Below are 12,970 nucleotides of genomic sequence, written 5' to 3'. Positions count from 1 at the left end.
CCCAAATGAACAAGAAAGGGGAAGGCTTCCCAAAGGTTTAGGCAATGGTTACCTATTGGGACATATCCGTCCGAGGGGCCCAAATCTGCAAAGTCAGCTAGTTCCCATCACCAGCTCCACTGCCCATTCCCACTAGAGGAAGGGCACAAAGCAACTCTTGGGCCACTCAGTGCCAAGGCACGTGACAGTCATTGCCCAAGGGTGCTGATGGCTCGATCAATCAATGGTATTTATTGAGTGCCTTCTGTGTGCAGAGCCCTGTACTAAACACTTAGGCGAGAACAATAGAATTATTAAACATGAGCCCTGCCCTTGGTGCCCTCAGCCTGCCACCGCCACTTGCCCCTTTCCAGCCTTCGCCACCCTGGTTCTGTGGCCCCCATCTGCATCTCTGCTCAGGTCTTCCTGCTGCTTGGATCTCCCTCTGTACTGCCTTGAGGTCCCCATTAGCCAATTGCTAGGGCTCCTGGCAACCCTGCCCTCCTCTCATAGTCAGCATGCACAGCCAAGTGGCATTAAGACTGTGAAGAGGTCCAGGGGTCACCTTGCCAGCACCATAATAATCATGGTATTTGTTAAGCGCTTACTATGTGCCAGTCACTGCTCTAAGTCCTGGGGTAGATACAAGATAATCAGGTTGGACACAGTCCCTGTCCCACATAGGGCTCATAGTCTTCATCCCCATTTTACAGATGAGGGAACTGAGGTACAGAGAAGTGAAGTGACTTGTCCAAGGTCACAAAGCAGGCAAGTGGTGAAGACGGGATTAGAACCCATGACCTTCTGACTCCAAAGCCCGAGCTCTATCCACTAGGCCATGCTGCTTCTTCAGCACCATGGCCTGCGCTAGCCTCCGGAGCGCTCCAACCCCTGCCTTGGGGACCTCATGAGCCTTGTTCCATGTCAGCTCACAGATAGATGCCTGTGAGTCGAGTGGAATTACCTTGGAGAGCTTCGGTGATGAGGCCACCGTAAAACTGATGTCATCAGAGAAGGGACATGGAGCGAGAACAAGAGAGGCTGAGGGAGAGGACAAACACGCAACGGGAGGATTGGGTCTCTCTGGGGATCCTTATGGGGAGGTCACAAGTGGCTGTAGGGAGGTAGTAGCCAATAATAATAATAATCGAGGTATGTGTTAAGCACTTGCTATATGCCAAGCACTGTACTAAGCGCTGGGGTAGATACAAGATAATCAGGTTGGATGGAGTCTCTGTCCCACATGGGGGCTCTCACAGTCAGAGGCAGGGAGAACAGAAATTGAATCCCCATTTGACAGATGAGTAAATTGAGGAGCCCAGAGAAGTGAAGCAACTTGCCCAAGGTCACACAGTAGGAGAGTGGTGGAGTTGAGATTAGAACCCAGGTCCTCAGGTTCCTGATCCTCTAGGCCAGCCAAGCAGGCCCCTGTTGATACTGGGGTAGGATGGGGACAAGTGAGACTCCCAGTGCAGCAGGGAAAGCCTGTGCCTCAGCCCAGCCTCTCTTTGCCACCCGCTCTTTGTGAGACAAAGCCTCCTGCCCTCCTTCTCCTGGCCCTTCTCTGTCTGAGCCTGGTGATTCCTTCATGCTTTTTTTATCCTTAATGGCATTTGTTAAGCACTTACTATGTGTGGGGCACTATACTAAGCTCTGGGGTAGATACAAGCCAATCAGTTTGGACACAGTCCCTGTCCCACATGGGGCCCACAGTCTTAACCCCCATTTTATAGATGAGGTAACTGAGGCACAGAGAAGTGAAATGACTTGTCCAAGGTCACACAGCAGGCAAGTGGCAGAGCCGGGATTAGAATCCAGGTCCTTCTGACTCCCAGGCCTGTGCTCTATCCACTAGGCTATGCTGCTTCTCAGAGAAGCCATTGGGGCTCTCTAACTGGCAACCCAAGCCCAGTTCCCTGAGACAAACCCACTCCTCCAGCCAACCTTCCCCCGATCCGAATCTCCCCACTGGTTTGCCATGAAGCCCAGTGACCTGTCTGCCCCTCCTTCTCCTACCAATTCTCCAGCTCAGGTGAAGGCCCAGGTTGTTTCTTCCTCTGGTTCGCTCAGATTACTGGGAATATCAGGTTGGGTGTCATAGTCACTCTAGCATCCTAGGGTTTCCAAGGGCTAAGCTTGTCATTATTTGGCTTTACCCTACCTCAATTCACATTTACCGAGTGCCTCCAGAGGTCCTGGCACCATTTGAATCCTATTACCGTAGAACTGAAAAATGGACATAATCTCTGCTCAACTCAGCCTGAGAAGCTGTGACATCTCTGCCCTTTGCCAAACTGCATCAGAGAATGAAGAGAGGGAAAAGGCTTTGAGAGCAGCTGGCAGCGGCCCCAGGCAGTCCTGGACACTTCCCTTCCTTCTCACAGGATAGGGGCTTGGGAGACCAGGTGAGAGATCGTCTTCGTTCAAGGGGATCAGGCTTCTTCGGATGCTGAGACATCTGGCCTGGCTGGCTCTTTCCAGCTGCACTTCATTACAACTGATTCCCTTCTTCTTTGGCAGCCTCATTAAGCCCACCAGTAGAGCCCTGGGGCAGCTCCAGAAGCTGCCCTCCACACCTGGCCTTCTTCCCTCTCCAAGGCCCAGTGAGAGGTTGTGGAAGTCTCCCAGCCAAGGCCTGCAGCTTCTGGCTGAGTGAGGTCCGTGTCCACAGGGAGGCTCTGGGCCAGTGGAGGTTGGTGGGAAATACCAGTCATGTAATCCTACCAGCCTAAGATTGAGAAGATGGACAGTTCCTTCCTCCTAACCCACCTCCCCCGCTGGTCCCTCAGACCCACCTGTGCCACACCCCAGTGGGCTAATAATAATTGGGGTATTTGTCGAGTGCTTACTATATGCCAAACACCGCACTAAGGCCCGAAGTAGATACAAGATAATCAGGTTCCACATGGGGCTCGCAGTCTAAGTAGAAGGGAGAACAGGTATTGAATCCCCATTTTGCAGATGAGGGAACTGAGGCACGGAGAAGTTTAGTGACTTGCCTAAGGTCACACAGCAGACAAGTGATGGAGCCGGGATAAGAACCCAGGTCTTCCAACTCCCAGGCTCATAATCCTTCCACTAAGCCATGTTGCTTCCCAATTCAGAGGGCTAATTCATAGGGGCAGGGCCACCTGCCCTGGAAGAACAGTTCAGGCTTCAATGAGTTCCCAGAGTACCCCTGGCCAGTCTCTAAAGCACATATTGGGTTTCTCCCACTCCCCACTAACAGTTTGAAGAAGTCAAGGTGGGCAGGGCCCTCCCCTGACCTTCACCCTCCCCACCAATTCCATCAAGGGATTTCCCCCTCCCATCCCCCCCAGCCCCATTCTTACCATCCCCAGATGTCCCAGCAGCCAATTCCTCCGGGGTGGCTGGGGGAAACAGCGGAGCCGCTGGCAGTTGACATAGTAGCGATGAGCACTGCCCAGTAGCCGGCTGAGGAACCAGGAGAAGGCGAGGAGGAAGACGAGGAGCAGGACAGATGAAGTACTGATGTGGAATGAGGTCTTGTCAAGCCCTAGGAGCCGCAGTATGTGGTCCGGGCTGGGAAGCATCCTGTAGGGAATGAGTGAGGGCACACAGTGAACAGAGGACACAATGACCACAGAGAATTATGCCCTTATCCAGAGAATCAGGCCAGGGGCTGGGCTGGACTCAACTCAGAAGAAGCTCAAAGGAGGGGAGACTAGCCTGTTGGAAAATTTGTGTTGCTTAGAGAGTAGAAACAGGATCTCAGGCCAGAGTTCCTGGCCCATTACCACTCCCCTGCCCCTGCTGGGCCTCAGTCACCCCTTATGTAACTCCCAGCTCTCAAAGCCCCAACTAATTTCAGAAGGCATCCATCATCCTTCCTTCTCCCATTTCCCAAATGGGGAAACTGATGCCCAGGGTAGGGAAGGAATTTATGTAGCCAGGGTAGAACTACCACCCCAGAGCCTTGACTTCCAGGCCCAATATACTCTATCCATCAAGCCAAGCCACCATCCCTCCCCACTGCTCCCCCAGATCTTCTCCCTTTCACACAGTCATCAACCAGGCCCCATCCTGCTAGCCATTGGCTGTTATCAGGATTTTACTCTCTCAGTCTTCAGACTCCCTTCTCTCCTCTCCAGGGCCTGCTCTGTGTTCTCTGTGACCAGGAGCCCGGAGCAGGGCTGTCTAGGGGAAGTCAACCCCTCTCTGCCTGGGAAAAAAGACGCCTTTGTGTCTAAACACAATAACGGGGATTGGTTTTGCTACCAGATCACGTTAAACACAATAACAGGGATTGGTTTTGCTACCAGATCACGTTACTCCATGTCTCTGCCCCTGCTCTCCCCAAGGAAGTGACTGATTGGTTCATTTCCTGTCCCTCCCCAGAGAGCTCTGAGAGGGCATTGATTTTTCTCCAAGTGCAGAAGCTGGTGCAAGTGCCAAGCTGAGTCCAGTCCTTCTTCCAATTCCTCCTTGCATGGGAGGCTTGCAGAGGAGAACAAGGGGTGGGCAGTCAGAATGTCGGAATTCTCTTCCTGGCTCCTGTTCCAGAAAGGGCCGGAAAGGGCTCTCCCCTTTCTCTGGGCCTCTAGTTCCAGTAGGTAAAAGCTGGGAAGCCCTATAGGAAGCTCTCTTGAGAAATCAGTTACCAGTAGAAGCACCCAAGAGGCTGAGGAGGTGGAGACCCAGCATTCTAAGGAGGAGGGCAGGGGCAACGCTGCTTCTAGTGAGAGAGGGAAAAAAAAGGAGCAGCATTCTTTCTTTCCCTTTGTTCTTTCTTCTTCCCCACTCTTTTTCCGGGCTCCAGGGAATCAGATCCCCATAAGAAACAGCAGCAGGTGGGAGAGGCAGAGAGTATTGGAGAGATCATTCAGGGACCATAACTGGAATCAAGGGTGGTCCTCTCCTCCCACCTCTCCTACCCTCTGGCTGACCCAAACAGAGCCCAGAAGTGAAGGGATTAACCCCTCTAACCCTTGATTAGGACATCTGTCCCACGGCCAGACAGGGCCTCGTTTCCAGAGCTGGACCTCTAAGAGAGGATCATCCCAAGGGAAGACTGCCAAGTAAGTCCTGTGATCCCATCCTGCTGCTGCTGTTACCCTCCTCACCCAACCCAGAAATACTACTGTGACATTCCAGGAACAGGACTGGGTTGGGAGTCTAGAAGCCTCCCAGAGCCCAAGGAGTCTCCCAGACCAGTTTAGAGCTTAGCGGAAGATGGTGGGATTGGGGAGAATAATAGTAATAATTATAATAATATTTAAGTGCTTATTACGTGCCAGGCACTGTACTAAAGTGCTAGGGTGGATACAAGTAAATCAGGTTCAGCACAGTCCCTGTCCCACATAGGGCTCATAGTCTTAATCCCCATTTTCCAGATGAGGTAACTGAGGCCCAGAGAAGTTCAGTGACTTGCCCAAGGTCACACAGCAGACAAGTGGCAGAGCCGGGATTAGAATTCAGTACCTTCTGACTCCCAGGCCTGTGCCCTATCCGCTAGACAATGCTGAAGAGTTGTTCCCCCAGGAACCTGGGCCTGCTTTGCCCATTCCAACATTCCTCCAGTCCAGTCCTTCTCCCTAGGCTCACCCATTCCTATTTGGGCTCTGTAGCCTTTCCCCCTCAAGCCTCCACCTCAATCAATCACTAATATTTATTAAGCTCTTACTGTGTGCAGAACACCGTACTAAGCACTTGGGACCTCTCTCTGCCATTAATTCACTGGCCCAGGGTCATCCAACAACCCGATGGGGGAGCCTCAACAGGAAGTTGGTCCCCACAACCCAGTCCAGTGCTCTTCTCCATCAGGACATCAGCATCCTTTCTGATCTCCCAACCTCCTGTCTTTCCCCATTTCAGTCTATATTTCACTCTGCCACCAGATTATCTTTCTACAGAAACATTCAGTACATGTCACCCCACTCCTCACAAATCTCCAGTGGTTGCCTATCAACCTCTATATCAAGCAAAAACTCCTCACTATTGGCTTCAAAGCTCTCCCTCACCTTGCCCCCTCCTACCTCACCTCCCTTCTCTTCTACAGCCCAGCTCGCACACTCCACTCCTCTGCTGCTAACCTTCTCAATGTGCCTCGTTCTCACCTGTCCTGCTGTCGACCCCTGGCCCAGGTCCTACCTCTGGCCTGGAATGCCCTCCCTCCTCAAATCTGCCAATCACACATCCCGCCTTCAAAGCCCTACTGAAGGCACACCTCCTCCAAGAGGCCTTCCCAGACTAAGCCCCCTTTTCCTCAGCTCTCCCTCCCCTCCCCATCGCTCCAATTCATCCCCTTTGCTCTACCCCCTTTCCCCGCCCCACAGCACTTGTGTATATATGTACATATCTATAATTCTATTTCTATACTGTGAGCCCGCTGTTGGGTAGGGACTGTCTCTATATGTTGCCAGCTTGTACTTCCCAAGCACTTAGTACAGTGCTCTGCACACAGTAAGCGCTCAATAAATACAATTGAATGAATGAATGAATTGTATTTATTTATATTAATGCCTGTTTACATGCTCTGATGTGTGTATAATACATATATAATTCTATTTATTTATATTGATGCTATTGATGCCTGTTTACTTGTTTTGATGCCTGTCTCCCCCCCTCTAGACTGTGAGCCCATTGTGAGCAGGGATTGTCTCTCTTTGTTGCTGAATTGTATTTTCCAAGCACTTAAGTATAGTGCTCTGCACACAGTAAGCGCTCAATAAATACGATTGAATGAATGAATGTAGGATATGCCGTGTCCTAGGCATTCCTAGCCCCAGTGCTCCCCAATCTCCACCCCACCCCCCTTCACTATCACCATCACTACCAACAAACTTCTGGTCATTTCAAACAATCAATCAATGGCACTTATTGAGCACTTCCTTTGTGCAGATCACTATACTAAGCCTTGGGAGAGTAGAGTAGGCACAATCCCAGTCCACAGGGAGCTTACAGACTAGATGATCTACTGATAATCGACCTGATGCCATCATACCTGTAGGACAGCACACACTTGGAGATGTGGAGTCAGAGGCGGGGTTGCAATCCCAGGAAGGTAGGTGGCCCAGGCTCAGAGGCGAACTCTGTGGAACAGGGCTCCTTCCTGGGCTTTAATGCATCAGCCAGGACCAGGTGGTGCAGCACTTCCTGCTTTGTCACTGACCTGAGAGAGCTATTAGCCATTTGGCCAGCAGAGACAAAGCAAAAGGAGGCCAGAGATTGGCCAAGCTTTCCAAAGGGAGTGACTAAACGTCATGAATGTGGAGAGGAAAAAGTGAGAGGAGGTTATGTGCAGGAAGCTCCCAGGCACTTCAACCCCAAGACCATCTAATACTAGCAATAATAATTGTGGTGTATAACTCTTCGCTCAGCTTCCCCACTGCCTGTACAGTCTTCAAGGAGGGACTCTGAGGATGCAGAATTCAGGGTAGCCCAGCTGCAAGGACTGTAAACTCCTTGTGGGAAGAGAATCAATCGATCGATCAATGATATTTATTGAGCGAGCGCCTTCTCTGTGCAGAACACTGTCCTGAGAACTTGTATAATAGAGTCCGTAGACACGATCTCATCTCTCCCTCAAGGAGTGTACAATCTAGTGGGGAAGACAGACATGAAAATCAATTACAAATAAGAGGAAGAAGGAAAAGAGGGTGTATTCATATGGGTTAGTTTTTAATAGGGTGTGTAAGATATGCCCATTATGTCCAACCTAATTAACCTATACCTACCCCAGTGCTTAGAACAGTATTTGACACATAGTAAGTGCTTAAACACCATAAAAAAGTGCTATGGGAGGTTGCAAATACTTAAATGCTTAATTAGTGCAGAAGAGCTGAAAGGGCAATTGGGGGATATAAAGTGCAGAGATGTGAAATTAATCAGGGAGGGCCTCCTGGAGATATGATTTCAGAAGGGCTTTGAAAAGGAGAAGAGCTGTGGTGTGCTGAATGTGAAGGGGAGGGATTTCCAGGCAGTGGGGAGGATGTGAGCAAGAAGTCAATGATGAGAGACGAGAATGAGACATAGTAAGTTAGCTTGAGAGGAATGAAGAGTATGTGCTGGGATGTAAATAAGAGGGATTGCTTAAGGGAGAGAACTGGTCAGCGGTTTCTGCTTGAGAGGAATAAGTAACCATTTGAGGTTTTCGGGGAGTGTGGAGATGTGTTAAGAACTGTGTTTTATAGAAATGACCTGGGTAGCAGAGCGAAGTATGGACTGGAGAGGGGAGGAACTGGAGGCAAGGAGGTCTGTGAGGAGGCTGATGCTGTAGTTGAGTCAGGATATGACCAGTGCCTGGCCCAGCGTAGTGGCCATTTGGATGGAGAGCAAGGGGCAGATTCTGGTGATATAGAGGAAGGGCTGACAGGATTTGATGACAAACTGAATATGGGAGTTGAAAGGGAGAGAGGAATCAAGGGAAAAAGCCAAGGTTATGAACTTGAGAGATGGAGAAGACGGTAGCGGTGTCAAACCGCGATGGGAGAATCAGGTGGAGGAGAGTTGGGAGGGAAGGTGAGGTCAGTTTCAGGAGTTCAGAAAATGTATCTTTTACTTTTATTATACTTTCCCAAGAGCCTAGGACAGTGTGTCTCACTAAGTAGGCACTTGATAAATACCACTACTACCCAGTGTGCCGTAGTGGAAAAAGCACAGGCCTCAGAGTCAGAGGACCTGAGTTCTAATCCCGGCTCCTCCACTTGCCAGCTATGTGACCTTAACTTCTCTGTGCCTCCCTTTCCACATCTGCCAAATAGGGATTGAATAACTGTTTTCCCTCTCCTCTAGACTATGAGCCCCATGTGGGACAGGGTCTGTGTCCAACCTGGATTAACTTGAATCTACCCCAGTGGCCTAATCGATAGAGCATGGGCCTGGGAGTCAGAAGGACTGGATTCTAATCACAACTCTGCCACTTGTATACTGTGTGACCTTGGGCAAGTCATTTCACTTCTCTGTGCCTCAGTAACTTCAGCTGTAAAATGGGAATTAAGACTGTGAGCCCCATGTGGGACAGGGACTGTGTTCAAACTGATTTGCTTTTAGTAATAATAATAATAATAATGGCATTTGTTAAGCACTTACTATGTGAAAAGCACTGTTCTAAGCGCTGGGGGGATACAAGGTGATCAGGTTGTCCCACGTGGGGCTCACAATCTTAATCCCCATTTTACAGATGAGGTAGCTGAGGCACAGAGAAGTGAAGTGACTTGCCCAAAGTCACATAGCTGACAATTGGCGGAACCGGGATTTGAACCCATGACCTCTGACTCCAAAGCCCGGGCTCTTTCCATGGAGCCATGCTTAGCGCCTGGCACTTAATAAGCACTTAAATGCCACAGCTATAATTATTACAGTGCTTGGCCCTTAGTAAGCACTTAACAAATATCACAATTATTATTTGTTACCTCAGTTGATGAAATCTCCAGGAGGGACCCTCGGCTCCTCCGTCCTGGACTCCATCTTTGCAAGATTCCACTGCTCTCAGTGCAGTAATCCCCATGTCTGCTAGTGACGTTTTGATTCTCCCCCTTTCTTCAATACCATTTCTCCCTTCTCCTTAGACTGTGAGCCCCATATGGAAGGGGGACTGGATCCAAACTGATTAACTTGCACCTTCCCCAATGCTTAGTACAGTGCTTGGCACATAGTAAGTGTTTAACAAATATCCATAATTATTTATGCACTTATTTATTCCCATGTCTGATCCTGCATGTCTCTGCCTTATTTGTCTGGTTGTAATGCCTGCCACCACCTCCAACTCGACCATGTTAGCCAAAACCCTAGTCTTCCTCCCCTCTCAAGTTCCCTGCCCTTGATGTGAGTGCCACCATTTCCCCTGCCCCAAATCACATTATGTCAGTGTTGGTTAGGACTCGTCTTTCTTCTCTAGAATAATTACAGTATTTATTAACAGCTAACTGTGCAGAGCACTAGGTAGATAAAAACCCACATGGGGCTCGCAGTCTAAAAAGGAGGGGGAACAGGTATTTTATCCCCTTTTTACAGATGAGGAAACAAAAGCCCAGAGAGGTTAAGGGTCAGTGATTGAGTCAGGACTAGAACCCGAGTTTCTCAACCCCAAGCCGCATGTACTTTCCACCAGGTTATGCTGCCTCACAAAAGTTGCCCAATCCTGGTGCTGTTTTCCTCCTCAACATGCTGTCTCCAGCTCTCCCTTCCTAAACGCTTCCTCCATACTCTGGTCTTCGTCTGTGCTGATGACTGCCCCGCATCTCTAGTGCTAACCTTCTCACTGTACCTCCATCTCGTCTCTCTCGCCACTGACCCCTCACCCATATCCTACCTTTGGCCTGGAAAGCCCTCCCTCCTCATATCAGACAGAAAATTGCTCTCTCCCAGTTCAAAACCTTACTGAAGGCACATCTCCTTCAAGAAGCCTTCCCTAAGCCCTCCTCTCTTCTCCCACTCCCTTTTGCGGCGCTCTTAGTTGCTCCTTCATTCATCCTACCTCCCATCCCCACAGCACATATGTATATATCTGTAATTTATTTATATTAATATCTGTCCCCCCTCTAAACTGTGAGCTCGTTGTGGGCAGGAATGTGTCTGTTTGTTGTTATATTGTATTGTCCCAAGTGCTTAATACAGTGCTTTGCACTCCGTAAGCGTTCAATAAGTACAATCAAATGAATGAATGAACATTCTCCAACCCTCACCACATCCCTCTCTAGCCATCACAAAGTGTTTATGTTAAAATCATCATGTCACCCACTGGGGCCACCTTAAGACTTGGACCACCCCTCTCAAAGGCCTCCACCAAGGTCATCCTAAAAACATTTTCCACCCCCATTTCTTAATTCTGCCAAAGCCCTGGAGAGGCCTTGTCAGAAAGGGAGTTAACTGCATGTCTGTGTGTGAGACTTCTGTGGGAGGCGAGGAGCCCAGTGGACAAAGTCCAACCCCTCCTGTGCTCCTTGGAGCACCCATCCCTTAATCTGGCCCTGTCTCCCACTGCTACCTCTCTCCTCTTTTCACAGAGAGAAGATAGGTAGGGTTCTGGTGAACAGGGGAGTTAGTTTTCATATTAAGCCAAAGAGGAGTTTAAATCAACCCTTACCACTGACCAAGCCAGCACTTGCCAAGACAAATGTCCTTTTTGCTTTGCCCTGCCCAATCCAAGTCACGTTCTTCTTAATGGAGGGGGGAAGGAAGAGGGGAGAAGACCTGCAGCCTTGTTTTCATGGCAAGGCCTGGGAGATTGGCAAAGATGAGTTTTGTCATGGTTTATTCAAAGTAGATAATACCTAAATGGGGGAGGCCATTCCAAGTTCTTTTGATCTTGAGCCTGAGTCCTTTGACCTGCCTCCTGCCTGCTCAGGAGTCCACACGAGTGGCAGGTGTTGCCCAATGGTGCTGAGAGCTCTGTGCAGCTCCCCTCACCCCACCATCAACCTGCCTGGCTCCCGGACTGCCCCATGGCCTGCTGTGGTGATGGTCGGGTGGGAGGAAAAGGTTGGAAACTAGAAAAGTCCAAATATCTATTTGTCTATGAGGAGGACACACAGGGGGCCATGGGAGGTGCTACAGAAGGTGCAGGGCTCCAAAATCATTTGTTCCCTCTATTCGGGAATCGTTTAGCATCTGAGGTATGTTGGGCCCTAAGTGGATTTTGGAAAATATGATTTTCAGCGGCAAAAATATCCAAAAAAAATTTGAGGAGGTAGTGGAGCCTTGCGAAAAAAATCTGGAACCTGTTGAAAGAGTCAGGAGGCCCAGGTTCTAATCCCAGCCCTCCCACTGGCCTGCCATGTGACCTTGGGCAAATCACTTAATCGGTCTGTGGCTCAGTTTCCTCATCTGTAAAATGGGGCTGAGGGACCACTCCCCCTGCCTTTTGGATTGTGAGCCCTGAATGGACAGGGATTGGCATCTGATCCGATCATCTGTCTCTATCCCAGCGCACAACAGCTAGTAAGGACTCAATGGCTTCCAGAATTCTGATTAGACATTTTTCCTGTGAAGCTGGTCACTGGGGAGGTTGGGTGGTTACAGCGAGCAATGAGCTCAGGAGTTTATAGCAGAGAAGGTAAGTCATCGCTGGGCTTTAGAATCTGCAGCCAAGCTCTGTTCTCTGAATGCTCTGCAAACAGAAAGGCTGTGGGAGCTGAGGTCCCTGCAGAGTCCTCACAAGGCATGTGGCCGAAGGGAAAGGCCAGCTCAAGCGTGATCCCTGCCCCCTGCTCCACCCGCTCAACCTCCCTACTCCAGTTGCCCTCTCTGGGGGGTTTAGATCCAGAATTAAAACACTCAGGGCTTGGCTCTCCAGAGCAGGGGCTATGTGGTTGTAGGAACTTGGCTCAGACTTTTCTGATCACCAAAGGTCCTTGACATCTGCACTGGCTCTGGACAACTACAGAATCTCCATTTCCAGAACTCTCAGTTCTCCCCTGCACACTCGGATTCTCGATCTTCGCCCCAGCCCCTTTCCCCTTACTGGTTCCCTACCACCTTGCACCACACATGCAAATTCATCACTTCCCTTCCCACTCACTCCCTTCTAATCATCTATCCCCTCCCCACCCCCATCCACCCCTCTCCTTTTAACGTCTGTTTTTTTTATCATTTCCCTTTGTCCTGTACCTGCTGGGGCAGTAGTGGTGGTGGTTGTGGCTCTTAGGAGAAAACTCTGTGAGTGAAGACAAGAAATCAGCCTGTTCTGTGCTCCAAACTGCAAGTTCTAAACACCCTGTAGCTGGTTCAGAGGACACTCAAACATGAGGTTAAAGTTCCATGGGCCTCCCCCTCCTTCTCCCCCTCCCTCCCTCCTGACTCCTCCTCCAAAGCTCCATCCACAGCAGTAAAAAAACAAACAGGAACCAGAGCTGGGACAGGAGTTGTTTATTTCTGTCCATATTCAGCTTTCTGAAATAATCAAACAATCCCAATAGCCATGAAATTGAGCTGCCTAACCTCCGGCATGTAAAATAAGAGTAGTATTCGTTAAACACTTACACTCTGTTGGACTAAGCACTGGGATGGATTCAAGACGATCATGTCAGAC

General features: G+C 49.7%; 1 protein-coding gene across 4 annotated transcripts in view; it reads right to left on the bottom strand.

The window, feature by feature from the left end:
• LOC119950536 (cytochrome P450 4F3-like) overlaps positions 1-12,651 on the bottom strand; it is a 37,509-nt gene extending 24,858 nt beyond the window's left edge. For 2 of the 4 annotated variants that reach the window (XM_038773030.1, XM_038773032.1), the window contains exons 1-2: positions 12,550-12,651; positions 3,312-3,534 (exon numbers count right to left, since the gene is read on the bottom strand). In XM_038773030.1, coding sequence (XP_038628958.1) covers positions 3,312-3,533 — 222 coding nt within the window. In that variant the 5' untranslated portion in view covers position 3,534; positions 12,550-12,651. Of the gene's footprint in view, positions 1-3,311; positions 3,535-6,943; positions 7,110-12,549 lie in introns of those variants that run through there. The other 2 variants (XM_038773031.1, XM_038773033.1) reach the window with 2 other exon arrangements.
• Between the last annotated feature and the right edge of the window lie 319 nt (positions 12,652-12,970).

The sequence above is a fragment of the Tachyglossus aculeatus genome, chromosome X1, assembly GCF_015852505.1.
Source record: "Tachyglossus aculeatus isolate mTacAcu1 chromosome X1, mTacAcu1.pri, whole genome shotgun sequence".
NCBI lineage: Eukaryota > Metazoa > Chordata > Mammalia > Monotremata > Tachyglossidae > Tachyglossus > Tachyglossus aculeatus.
The sequence above is the reverse complement of the archived record's forward strand: the minus strand, read 5'-3'. Positions and strand labels throughout refer to the sequence as shown.